We start from the raw sequence: 13,383 nt of genomic DNA on the forward strand, positions 1-13,383 counted from the left end.
CAGCCCATCTCTGAGACACAAATGTTATCATGTTATAGTTAGGACACATAAATGTACCACTTTAACCCTATTGTCAATGTCGGGTGGAACCTCATACGGTATGTCCCCAACTGTTACTTTTCAAGATTCCAAAAAGCAGATCTACAAGCTCAAAACACGCCACGTTTCAAGCTTGTAGATCTGCTACTGTTGATGCTTTTGTGTGACGCTGTAGTATGATCAAGTAGGGGGGGGCGTTAATCTATGAAAAAACACAAAAAGGCTAGAATATGGAGATAAGAGGTTTCTGCCCGACAGCAACGCTATTCTAGTTCACCGGAGGCCCACAGGGCTCACTACTGGGCCCCCTTCTTCTCCTGTTTTCGCTCTACACTAAATATATGTGGTGAATATAGCCCATCTACAAGCTCACAAAGCTTACATTGTTGGGCCACCAGAATGAGGAACACTAGGGTTCAAGTGGTTAACCTATCCATAAATGAATAAACCCTCCACAAAGTGAGGATTGACCCCACTTATCTAACTTTCACACACACACACACACACACACACACACACACACACACACACACACAGTTCGCTCAGCTCCCCTCTCCCCATGCAAACAACAGTAGTTAACCCATTCAATCCAGGAACGCAACTGTCATTTTAGATGTCTCTGGCTATTCAAAAATAGCAGATCTACAAGCTCATAGCGCGGCACTCGTGAAAAATCTTGAAAATGTGTGCAAATCTTTGAATATATATATTTTAAAGTAGGGGTGTGCCGATACACTAATTTCACTAAACGATACGATACGATATTTGGCTCACAACTTCGATACGATTTCGATACGATACGATACGCACTTTTTTTATTATGAAAATAAATGGGGGAGAAAAAAAGGAAATGCAAACAAATAATTCTGTTTTTGCATTATTCAGACATGCAAACTTGTAGCTTTTCAGCCGTTTTGAATCCAAATAGGGCAATAGTGTGACACCTGACCCGAAAAAAAAAAACATGTTGTCACCCTTTTCACCTCGGGGCTGTTTGCATGCCTGACTATTTTGATTGGTGTAAAAAAAAAAAAAAAAAAAAAAAAAAAATTTTTTTTTTTTTTCAAAACGATATTTTTTTTTCCAAAACGATACATATCGTCGCGAAAACGTATCGCGATATATCGCGGGACGATATATCGGCACACCCCTATTTTAAAGCAGACATTTGTTACTCAAATCTTTGCTCTTGGCGTTCCCTGGAACAAAATATTTAGCAAATGTCCCTTTAAAAAAATATACATATAAAGATTTGCACAAATGTTCACGATTTTTCAAAAATAGCAGATCTACAAGCTCATAGCGCGGCACTCGGTGCCGCGCTATGAGCTTGTAGATCTGCTATTTTTGAATAGCCCAAATAAATCTAAAATGACAGAGATGTGTTCCCGGATTGAATGGGTTAAAGCTTTGCCTCCATTGTCCCGTGTCCCCATCAATAGTGTCAGGGACAGGAGGAGGTCCCTGGCGGGGCGCAGGGGGCCAGTCGATAGGGCCGCGGAACAGGAACCATCAGATCAGCGATGCCTAGTGGACCGTGGATCATTACCTCGTCCCCGAGATAATAAGCCCGCCGTGTTACGTTAATAAGGGTCTTCTTTTGCTTCATTCACCACCACTACAAATCAATACATGGATATCCCCCCACGGATAGCAGCATCCTTCCATCCCTGAAAAGAGCTTCCGCTACTTATCACAGGCCTGTCATTGAGGTGAATGGGTGTGAGAGAGAGAGTGTGTGTGTGTGTGTGTGTGTGTGTGTGTGTGTGTGTGTGTGTGTGTGTGTGTGTGTGTGTGTGTGTGTGTGTGTGTGTGTGTGTGTGTGTGTGTGTGTGTGTGTGTGTGTGTGTGTGTGTGTGTGTGTGTGTGTTCAATACCTCATCTGCCTAGGGGCCAGTATTGATGAAGTACCCTTACAAATAGGAGGCGCTGATTCGACACGCGAGTTAACCTTCTGAGCCGTGTTTAAAGTTGGTATGATCATGTGAACTAACTAGACAAGACTCTTTATCATGCTGGGAGGGAGGGAGGGAGGGAGGAAGGATGCAGTGGCGTCAGTTCGGCAAAAGCTAAGGTATGGCAAGGTTAGGCTTGCCAACTCCCAGAGATTAAAATAAGGGACACCTATCCTGGGCGGGCGAAGCCGCACGGCCGTAAAAAAATGTTGGGGTCAAACCCCCAAAAAACGATGCATTATACCTATAACACAATACAAACACAATGGTCTTACATCTGCATTAGGCTACTATTCATGTTTTTAGCGGCGCTGGCGCCGCTCTATACATAGTATAGAGCGGTCCTGCTCTATACCTGGCTTTTCCGTCAACGTTCTGATTGGTCAGGTCTGTCAACGTTCTGATTGGTCGGGCCCGCCAAGGTTCTGATTGGTCAGGTCCGTCAACGTTCTGATTGGTCAGGCCCGTCGAGGTTCTGATTGGTCAGGTCCGTCAACGTTCTGATTGGTCAGGCCCGTCAAGGTTCTGATTGGTCAGGCCCGTCAGGCCCGTCAAGGTTCTGATTGGTCTGATTGGTTTAGATATTAATATTGAAACACATATCTATGACAAAATGTATCAAAGGCGCCGCTACCTTCACACAGGTGTGATTTTTTTATATACAGTATTAAAAAAAAGGAGGCAAGGTATGGTACCTGCCATACCTTGCCATACCCAATTGACGCCCCTGGAAGGAAGGAAGATAACGAGAAGGGCCCTATTTTCACAGTGCCTTACCCATTATCCCTAAACTTCTCAGCCATTTTTTACTATTTTTAAAAACATTTTCAAATAGTTCAAATAGCCAATCTACAAGCTCACAACGTGTCGATGTAGATCAGCTAGTTGAACTATTAGAAAATGTTTTTAAAAATAGTTTAAAAAAAGGTTTAGGGATAATGCAAAAATACTGGCACTGGCAAAAATACATTTTTTTAAAATACGCTTTTTAGCCCTATACACTATAGCCACACAACGATTAGCGAAAATAGGCAATCTACAAGCTGATCTGCCATTTCAGCAATTTTTCAAAATGTTGAATATGTTAAATGTTAAACTTTTTGACAACTCTTGAACCTTTTTTTTTTTAGTGTGAAATTTTCTTTCCCCCATAATGACATGCCGAAAAGAAAATAGGGAATGCCAAGGTGAAAGCGGTTCAGTTTAATTTAGTGTAGTCGCTGGCTCCCTGGTGCGGATCCATCTGATCCAACCGTACACTAACGTGACACGACGCTCAGCATCTGAAGAGGTTGAATGCCTTTGAACTAAACTGCTGGGGATGAGGCCCGTGCAGCCCTCTGGGCTGTTCATTTCAAACACTCTGGACTGGAGCGTTTGGGGATGGCAGTTATGCGTTTCTCCTCCCCGACGCTTGTACAGTACATCTAATCATCAAAGTGAGACGGTGAAGGCTGTGCCTCTTATGAAGTGTTTAACCCATTAATACCTGGGGCAGATTCTACAAAGTGCCTTCTACATCAGTCGTTCTCACACTTTCAAGTTTTTTTTTCAAAAATGTTCAAAAATAGCAGATGTACAAGCCCGCGGCGTGGTGCGCTGTGAGCTTGTATATCTGCTATTTTCTAATTAGCCAACGCTAAAATCTAAAATGAGAATTCCTGTTTTTTTTTTATCCCACGCTTTTCTAACCCTTTTTTCACCCGGTGCCAATTTTCTAAGTGATCCTGGGCGCTACACTCTCCCCAAAGCCTAGGGAGCCCAGGGCCCAACTCATACCTCCTTCAATGCAGAATTTGTTTTTAATGGGTTAAAGCTACAATCCGGGAAATGAATAAAATTGTATTTTACCAATCGGTATGGCAGAGTGTACAATAGAATAATTAATTACTTTAGTACAATACAAGATAACATCTGCAGTGGTTGAAGGTATAGTCTCCCTATTCTTCCATTGAGAAATGTTTTGTGTTGGGTAGGATTACCTACTAGTCAACAATGTGTCAATAAAAGATATTTAAAGCAGATGAAGCAGATTGGATACTAGATGCACTGTATTGTAGTTTGGACATCTTTGTCCAGAGAGGGAGCCTGACATAAAACTGACAAATTGTGAAGTCTTTTAGGATTTGCTTTTCTCTCCTGTGTTTTTGTTTTTGTCTTTGTTTCTTTTTGTATTGTTATGTTGGGCTATGTTGCGCCCTCTGTAATGTCATTTTCGTGGTGGATTGTCTACTTTCCTTTTTGTCTAATAAAAATATAGAAACAGAAAACTGACAAATTGTAGCTTTAAAGCCTGTCATTTACATAAATCTTCTCTTCTGGGGTGTCCCTGGCACAAAAGAAAAACAAATGGGGGTCCGCAGATATCAATTTGGGGGTCCTTGGCATGAAAACATGTGGGAACCACTGGTTTACAGTATGTGCATTAAAGTTAAACGACAAAGTTAGAACATTGTATTGCCATTTAAAATGACAGCTCGCAGGAAAGGAGGAGGGCCTTACGTTGTCATCCAGGTCCTGTTTGAGTAGCTGGTGCCTCCTCTGGAGGAGTGAGTGCGCCTCCTCTTTGGTGATCAGCTCCTGGGACAGTTTGTCACACTCCTCCTTCATCCTGTCCACTTTGACACGCAGCGCCCGGCACAGGTCCTTCTCCGACGCCACGTCCACCTGGGCAGGCAGAGAGGACCCAATGGCATTATTTTGAGGAAATGCAGAATAGGCTCTATACGCACAGCAGCCATAATATAAAGTAATTGGGCCTCTTCCTTACTTCCTTCCACAGGTGTTACCAATGATACTAATTAAGGCTCTGTTCCATTTAGTGCAGTGGTTCTCAACCAGTGGTCCGGGGACCACCAGTGGTTAGTTGGTGGTTAGTTAACATAGCGTCACAATCATTTTAACCACTTAGCCTTGGCTATTCAAAAATAGCGAGTGCCGCGCTATGAGCTTGTAGATCTGCTATTTTTGAAAAATCTTGAAAATGTGTGCAAATCTTTGAATATATATATATTTTTAAAGTGAACATTTTTAACTCAAATCTTTGCTTCTGGGGGTCCCTGGCACAAAACATTCTCAGATGGAGGTCCGTGGCCAAATGTATTTCAATTTAGGGGTCCTTGGCATGAAAAAGGTTGAAAACCACTGATTTAGTGTACCACAGCAGTGGTTCTCAAACACTTTTAATTTCAAGGAACCCCCTAACTCTGAGAGTGTACAAATGGAACTGTACACTCTCAGAGTTACACACCCGTAAGGGTCCATTTGGAACCCCCTCAAGGAACCTCCCATGAGGGTCCCTGGACCACACTTTGAGACCCACTGGTGTAGCAGAGTGTTTCCAGTGAGCCAACATGCACAATATCAGCACCCTGACCACTCTGTTGGACCAGAATGGAACAGAGCCTTCTTCATTAGTATCATTGGTAACACCTGTGAATTTCCTTTCAATATGGCTGCTGTGCAAAGAGCCTAGAACAACACTCACGGCAGTCGTAATTAGAACGACAGTGTTATTATGCCGATTAACCACATTAACCCTGGCTAGGACAGTGCAATTCATCATTTCACCATCAACATGGCAATGTACAGTACTGTATGTGCAATAGCATTGACATTGCAAAGGATGCAATGTAGCTAAGGGGTCAGTTATTGTAAACACGTTTACTTCTTTATAGAAAACATAACAAAACAGCACAGTATGTCTGATCAATAACAATGATTTCTTACTTGGTAACTGGTCTTGCATTTACATTGTGCGTTCACCGAGGTGTCATGTTGAGCCAGAGAATTGAGCAACACCCTCTAAAATCCCCCTAATCCTGGCTAGAGTCAGTGAGACATTATTTCCGAATGGAGTTACTGAAGTTTAGATATACTGTACTGCAGATCAGCATATATCTGGTGAAATTATGTAACACCTGCTTTTTTATGTTGAAATACATATTGCAAAAAAACTAAAATATTGCAATGTCATTCTTGTCCCCAATATCATTCAGCCCCAACCCTGACATCCCTTTTTTGGCAAATTTTCAAAAGCTTTAGAGCAGCAACAGCAGCAACAGCCGATCTATAAGCTCACAACGCGTTGATAACACATGTTGTGAGCCTGTACATAAGTTCCCCTATTCATCATACAACAAAGTACATACAAGGCTTAAGTGGTTAATATTTAGAATTAGTGGTTGTACTAATGATTATAGACCATGTTTGTTTTATTATATATTTTTCTCCCACGAGCTCTCCGCGCTATCCGACACCGGTACTGTCTCCAGACAGTGTCAACCCCAGTGTCTGCTGAGGGCAATATTTCTCATGCTGTCCGCCTTAATAAGTCCCATGTGTACTGTACGGCGGGTTTGTGAGCCCTCACAGAACGGGCCAACACAAGTCTCAGTGCAGCCTGATGTCTGTGAGGGCAGTATCAGTCTGCAGACTGGATGTGTGGACTGTGGAGTCAGCCAAATGTGTTATCTTTGAATCATCATAAATTATTAAGAGGAACAGCAGAAATGGCAGCAAATGGGCTGGGAGGTGACAGAGGCCACTGGAGGAAAGAATTAAATAAAAGCGTAAAATTGTAGAACTGCTATTTTTTGCCAAATGTTTGCAGATTTGTACTGAATGTTCGCCTGGTATTTTTTATTTTAATTGATTTTTTTATCCCACGATTTTGTAACCCATTTTTTCACCCAGTGCCAATTGCCTACGTAATCCTGGGCGCTACACTCCCTCTGCCAGCCTAGGGAGAGCCTAGAGCCGAGCTCATGCCTCCTTCAATGCATGAGAGCTAGCAAGCCGCTTCTTATCACCCGACAGGGGGGAGGTTCCCTGGTTAGACGCAGCGCGTGGAAGGAACACGTTATTCCAACCAGTTCCTTTCCCCTCCATCAGGCGCCTTGGCTGGCCAGGGGGAGGCATGTTCGCCTATTATGACATGCCCAGAATAGGGACTCTAGTGTTCAAGCGGTGAGAGAAATAGAGACAGAGAGATGGAAGATTAAGCAGTGAAGAGAAATGCAGAGTGCAAGGACAAGGAAAGAAGATCTTTTTTCCCCCCCAACAGTAAAAAATATATATATTATGTAAAATCACACGTTGCAATCTAGCCTTTTGGCTACACATAATGACGCAATTGAATATTGCTCGGGCTTCTTGGGGACATCAGTGGCAGCCGCGGGCTAGCTCTTAAGACACATTCCACCGAACGTCCTTGTCCTCAGCCCTCAAGTCCAAACGACGGCATTACAATGAGCTATGACTGTCACATATTCACGCCATTCACCAGAGCTAATGGGCCGTGCTCAACCGTACCAGGGAAGGCCATGCCCCTTTAAGAAACAACATACCCCCACGGGACGCTCATCATCAGCCTGGAGGTAGGGGAGAGGGGGGACGCTCCCCTGTCTCCTGCGATGCACTGATTAGACGTTTTGTTCCACCTTTTGGCAGATGGGATGATTCTTTTAACCCATTCAATCCGGGAACGCATCTGTCATTTTAGATTTCTTTGTCTAAAAAATAGCAGATATAGAATCTCATACGCAGCTTGTAGATCTGCAACTCTTTTTTTTTTTAATCGTAAAATTTGTGCAAATCTTTGAATATATATATATTTTTAAAGCGAACATTTGTAACTAAAATCTTTCCTTCTGGGGGATTAAAAAACAGTTTTTTGAAAAAAGTTTTGTTGCTACAAAATCAGTGGTTTTCAAACTTTTTTTCATGTCAAGGACCCACAAAAAATGACATGTATTTAGCCGCAGACCCCCCCATCTCAAAATATGTTGTTCCAGGGACCCCCCGAGAAGCAAATTTTAGTAAAAAATGTTATAATATAAAAAAATATATATAAATGAAAAAAAAAAAGATTTGCACACATTTTTCAAAAATAGCTCATAGCGCGGCACTCTGTGCTTGTATATCTGCTATTTTTGGAACAGCCAGAAAAATCTAGAAATGACGCAGATGCGTTCCCGGTCTTAATGGGTTAAATATTCACACACACCGCGCCACCATTGGAGTGTGCGTGGCGAGGGTCCGTGGAGGGAGCCGCACCCAATACCAGCCTCAGCTGTCCTCGCCTCACCTCATGGCACTGGAGAAGGGACACAAAGGCCCCGCCAACCCAAGACTTGGGAAAGAATTACACACACGAAAAAAAAAGAGAATTTTCTATGCGTCTCGCTGAGTGGGAAATATGCCAGATGTTCTGCCGTTAAGTTAAGGCACGTGAACGCCCTGCGCGGAATACGAAGTATGAGCCGGTGGGGCACAAAATGTCAATTAGGCTACCGAGAGGAGCGCCGTGATCCGTGCCCTGGCAGAAAGAGAGAGAGAGAGAGAGAGAGACAGAGAGAGAGAGAGACAGAGGGAGATGTGAGGGGGCGGGGGGACATTGTTTTGGTCGATGTCTGACCTTGAAATCTCTCCTGACTTTAGAGAAATTAGAGCAGGTGCGATACATAAACCATGAGGTAGGAGTTAACCCATTCAATCCGGGGACGCATCTCTGTCATTTTTAGATTTCTTTGGCTATTCAAAAATAGCAGATATACAAGCTCATAGCGCGGCACCGAGTGCCGCGCTATGAGCTTGCAGATCTGCTATTTTTGAAAAAAAAGTCGTGAAAATGTGTGCAAATCTTTGAATATATATATTTTTAAAGTGAACATTTGTAACTCACATCTTGGCTTCTGGGGGTCCCTGGAACTAAATATTTTATTTAAAAGTTAAAAATATATATATTTAAAAATTTGCACAAATCTTCACAATAAAAAAAAAAAAAAAGAGATCTACAAGCTCATAGTTCTGTGAGCTTGTATATCTGCTATTTTTTAATAGCCAAAGAAATCTAAAATGACAGACGTTTTCCCGTATTGAATGAGTTAAACTGCTGTACTGCCGTGTCAAAGACCTCAAGCTATGATTTCGCTTTACATTTTTCATGAGAAAGGGGCATTCCCCAAAGGAGGGGGAGGAGGAGGAGGAGGAGAGTTACGTTCTTGAAGGTTACCCCCTTACCTTGGCCTCTTTGACGACGGCCTGCGTCTCCTCGCGCGCCTCCTGCCGACAGAGCCGGAGCGTCTCCTGGAGCTCGCGGTCCCTCGTGGCGCGGTCGTCGTCCGCCGCCGCCCTCAGGCCGTCCAGCTCCTTGCGGTGCACCTCCCTCTCCAGCTGCAGCTGCCGCAGCACGGAGGCCCGCTCCTCCTGGGCCGCGGCGAGCTTCGCCCGCAGCTCCGTCGCTCCCCTCTGGAGCTCCTTCCTGGAGCTCTCCTCGGCGGCCAGCTGCTGGGCCAAGTGGCCGCGGGCGGAGGTCAGCTCCTTGGCGGCGGCCTGGGCCTCCTCCCGGTCCCGCAGGGAGCGGCGGGCCTGCGCGTCGGCCTGCTCCTCCAGCCGCTGGTTCTCCTCGCGGAGCCGCGCCTGGAGGACGGCCTGGCGCTGGGCCTCCTGCTCTAGCGCCGCCGAGGCGTCTCGCACCTGGAGGGTTTAGGAGTCTCGTTAAGGGGGGTTTTGGTAAACTCTGCCTTCCACTAATCCCAACATGTCCTCCAGTCCCAAAGCCAGTGTGAACCCTGTATGAACTAAAGCCTGACCGATGCCAGAGATTTCTATCAAATTCCATCTAAAAGATGGAAGAAGGTTGAACATTTAGAAGTAGAATCAGCTTTCAGATGGGTTCATTTTTAACTCTCTCACTGCCAAGAACGACTTATGACGTTTTTGTTTTTTTTTCCTCCACACAGAGCCAGAGATAACACGATCCGAAGATGTACTGCTCCATTCACTTCCTGGTTAACTTATTACTTCAAAACCATGTGTACTTTTTTTTTTCAATATGTATTTTTGGCCGCGATGCCATTTTTTTTTCTCGGAAGCACAGTGAACCCGTCCGTGATTAGCAACCATCAGGGGATCAATCATACTGGAGATAAATATTCTGTGACTACTTGAAAAGGTAAGAAAATCGCAAAATCCTGGCACTGGGACCACACAGCCGGAAATAAGTCAGTCTGGCAGTGAATGAGTTAAATGTTTGAACATTTTTGAAAACTTTTTAAAATGTTAGGACTATATTATAATGACATGCCCAAAATAGGGACAGCAGTCTGAAAGAATCTGACACACCGGCTGCATAACTGCCAAAGCCGATGACAATAAAGTGGAATAATGGCCAATATAATGGCCAAACCAATATGTCGGTCTAGCTGTTCTGTTTTCTGGACACCAATAGAAAAGCCTAGCAGCTGTAATCTCCAATAGCTTACCGTACTTTGGTGATAAAAAGAAACAATACAGGGAGGCATTATTTTGTGGGCTTATCTCTCCCCCACTGTTTCTATGGTTGTCCAATGCAACGCTAAACACATGCAGTAGTTAGCCTATGATGCCAACTAGATATCATATTAAAGTTAAACTACTTATTTCCAAGTCTTTATCAGTAGGAGTTAGGGAAGTACACAATTAGCCACATCACAATCTTTCACATTTATTTCGTTATTTTTCCTTTTCAAAATGATTGAAAATAGCAGATCTACAATGCGATGGATGCAACTCATTGTGAGCTTGTAGCTTGACTATTTTCACTATTCGTCAGACAACAAATTATATACTGTACGGTGGTTAATCGATGATGGATTATTCTTCATTCACGTTCAAGCTTATCAAAGTAATATGAGCCGCTCTATCACAGAAAATGTGATATTTAAATTGTTTACCAGATGGAGTGGTATAGTGAGATCACTAAAGTGAGTAGACTGCAATGCCTGCTATTATGCAGAAGGCAGTCAGGCAGGCAGGCAGCAGCAGCTCTTGTACCGATAGATATGCCTAATTAATGCTCTGTCGTGCACAGAAAAATAACCGATCTACAAGCTTGTAGATCGGTTATATTCGGCAAGCAGCATCGTATTGACGACACCGACAAGCTGTTTAATCAGGCTATAGGAAAACGCTAGCACGGTCAGGCCTGCTGGAGGCACACTGGCTATAATATTATCCAGGTAGTGAGAGAGACAGTGGAGAGCTGCATCATGCGGCAGGCTGGGCAGCAGCTCTTGTACTGATAGGAAAACAGTAGTGTTGGTCAGCAATATGATAAGGGACAACGATTAGGCCTGCTGGATTACCATGTACTATATTATCCAGGTACTGGTACAAGCAGCATACACAGCGGAGAGTCTACCCACCATAACTACATTTACATAAATCTTATCCTATTTTAGTGTCTAATTCTATCACTTATCTAAATAATACATTTGTGCTGGTTCGTTGATGCCAGCTTCTGGTCCTGCTAAGGATAAGGATAATTCCTTTTAACAGGTCGTTCATGAAAGTCCTTGCGGTCTTGTTTCCAATGAGAACCTGTGAGCAATTAGGGGTTAAGAATCTTGCTCAGGGACAAATTTCATTTCATCGACACATATGCTGGCTTGGGCTGGAATCGAACCTGGGGCAACCAGGGCCTCTGGCTCCCTAGGCGGGCTCACTAACCACTCAGCCGGGGCGGCCATAGCTGAGTTATGGAGAACCTCAGAAGTTATGGAGTTAATGTCGACCAATCAGAACAATGGGAGGGGCTATGGAAAACCAATGAAATAAGGATTCTGAATAGGGATATCCGATAATGATTTTTTTGACAATATCCGATATTCCGATATTGTCCAACTCCTAATTTCCGATACTGATATATGTTGATATATTCACCAAAAGTCAACCAATTGTCAGGTAACAACATCACATATCTAAATACAATAAAATAGCTATAATATCAGTATAATATCTAATCAATCTAATATAATACAGTGATGTTGCTAGGTTTTCAATGAAGTGAGTCCCGGGACTCACTGGTGGTCATTTGAATGAGTCCCACTAGATTAGTGCAGAAGCATAATTGCCTTGATGCCTATAACATTAACGAGCGTCAACGAGCGTCAGCTAGACATAGACACACACACCTGCCCTCTGCAGTGCTCTAATTTAAAAGTGACTGGACTCTCATTTCTCTCCACAAGCCCTTAAATATGAATCTATGATGGAACATAATTAAGGATTACTGTGATTATTATGGTAAGCATACATTTCCTATCACACACACCATACAGTAGTAGGAACTCCTGTAACTTAGTGAAAAAATATATTTAAAAAAAGTTATATTTTCCCATATAACATTTTTATGCTAATATTGTCCGATAATATTGGGAGGTCGATAATATCGGACATCCCTAATTCTGAACCAAGTCCAATGAGGTCAACCACAAGTCTGAAAAACATGACCTTGTAGATCGGCTATTTTCACTTCCTGTTTGACGCCTCGCCATGGTCACGCCGTTTCCCAATAACTCTAATATTTTTTTAGACTAATTAATTTTTTTACTACGTCTAGGCCCTCAAAACTGCGATTCATTTTGTGCAGCCCTGGTGCAGTGCTCGGGGCCTAATAATAATTTGTTGCATTTCAATAGGGCTTCCCACTGGTGCAAGTGTTTGGGCCCAAAAGATTGTATATAATATATATGGGACTCTATGGACGGAAAAAGCAATTTTTACTGTAACTGGCTTATTTAAGCTGTCACACCTGGCCTGAGTTAAACTAATTAGAATCTGAGCTGGGTGTGACAACACACATTATGTGCATCAATACTATCGATGCACACAGGATATATCAGTCACTCCCCCACCACACACACACACACACACACACACACACACACACACACACCTACAGTGGTTAGCACTTGAGAATGGCAGTAATACCATCTGAGTGCCTCTGTGGTGCCACTGTGGTACCACCACTACTTGGTGGTGCCACATTTGACACCTTTTTTTAAGGTGTAGTGTGGCTGATCGCCCATGATGTGGCGCATGTGAGTCCTTGAACAGTACATTATTAGCAGCAGGGGAAGGGTGAATGCATTTAAAAGTGATTGTTATTTTTATTTTTTGTAAACATAGAAAATAATGCATAGCCCTTAGGATGAATTCAAAAGCAATTGTTTGTTTAAACACAACTGTGTTTCATGGTGGAAGAAGTGCACAGACATTTTACTAAAGTAAAAGTAGCAATACCACAATATGAAAATACTCTATTACAACCAAAAGGCCTGTGTTCAAAATGTTACTTGAGTAAAAGTACAAAAGTATTTGCATCAAAATATACTTAAAGTACCAAAAGTAAAAGTACTAAAATGTTTCAAAGTACATGTACTTAAGTACTGTACTTAAGTACAATTTTGAGGTATTTGTACTTTACTTGAGTATTTCCAATTCCCAATACTTTTATTTCTACTCCAATACATCTCAGAGGCAAATCATCGCGACACGTTGTGAGCTTGTAGATCTGCTATTTTCAAACATTTTAGTACTTTTACTTTTGGTGCTTTAAGTACAT

At 42.9% G+C, this 13,383-nt stretch overlaps 1 protein-coding gene across 2 annotated transcripts in view; it reads right to left on the bottom strand.

Annotated features, from left to right (window-relative positions):
- cep128 (centrosomal protein 128) overlaps window positions 1–13,383 on the bottom strand; it is an 86,943-nt gene that overhangs the window by 30,923 nt on the left and 42,637 nt on the right. For both annotated transcript variants that reach the window (XM_084082400.1, XM_084082399.1), the window contains exons 16-17: window positions 9,018–9,473; window positions 4,497–4,661 (exon numbers count right to left, since the gene is read on the bottom strand). In XM_084082400.1, coding sequence (XP_083938526.1) covers window positions 4,497–4,661; window positions 9,018–9,473 — 621 coding nt within the window. The remainder of the gene's footprint in view (window positions 1–4,496; window positions 4,662–9,017; window positions 9,474–13,383) is intronic.

This window comes from Gymnoscopelus microlampas, assembly GCF_963454915.1.
Source record: "Gymnoscopelus microlampas genome assembly, chromosome: 16".
NCBI lineage: Eukaryota > Metazoa > Chordata > Actinopteri > Myctophiformes > Myctophidae > Gymnoscopelus > Gymnoscopelus microlampas.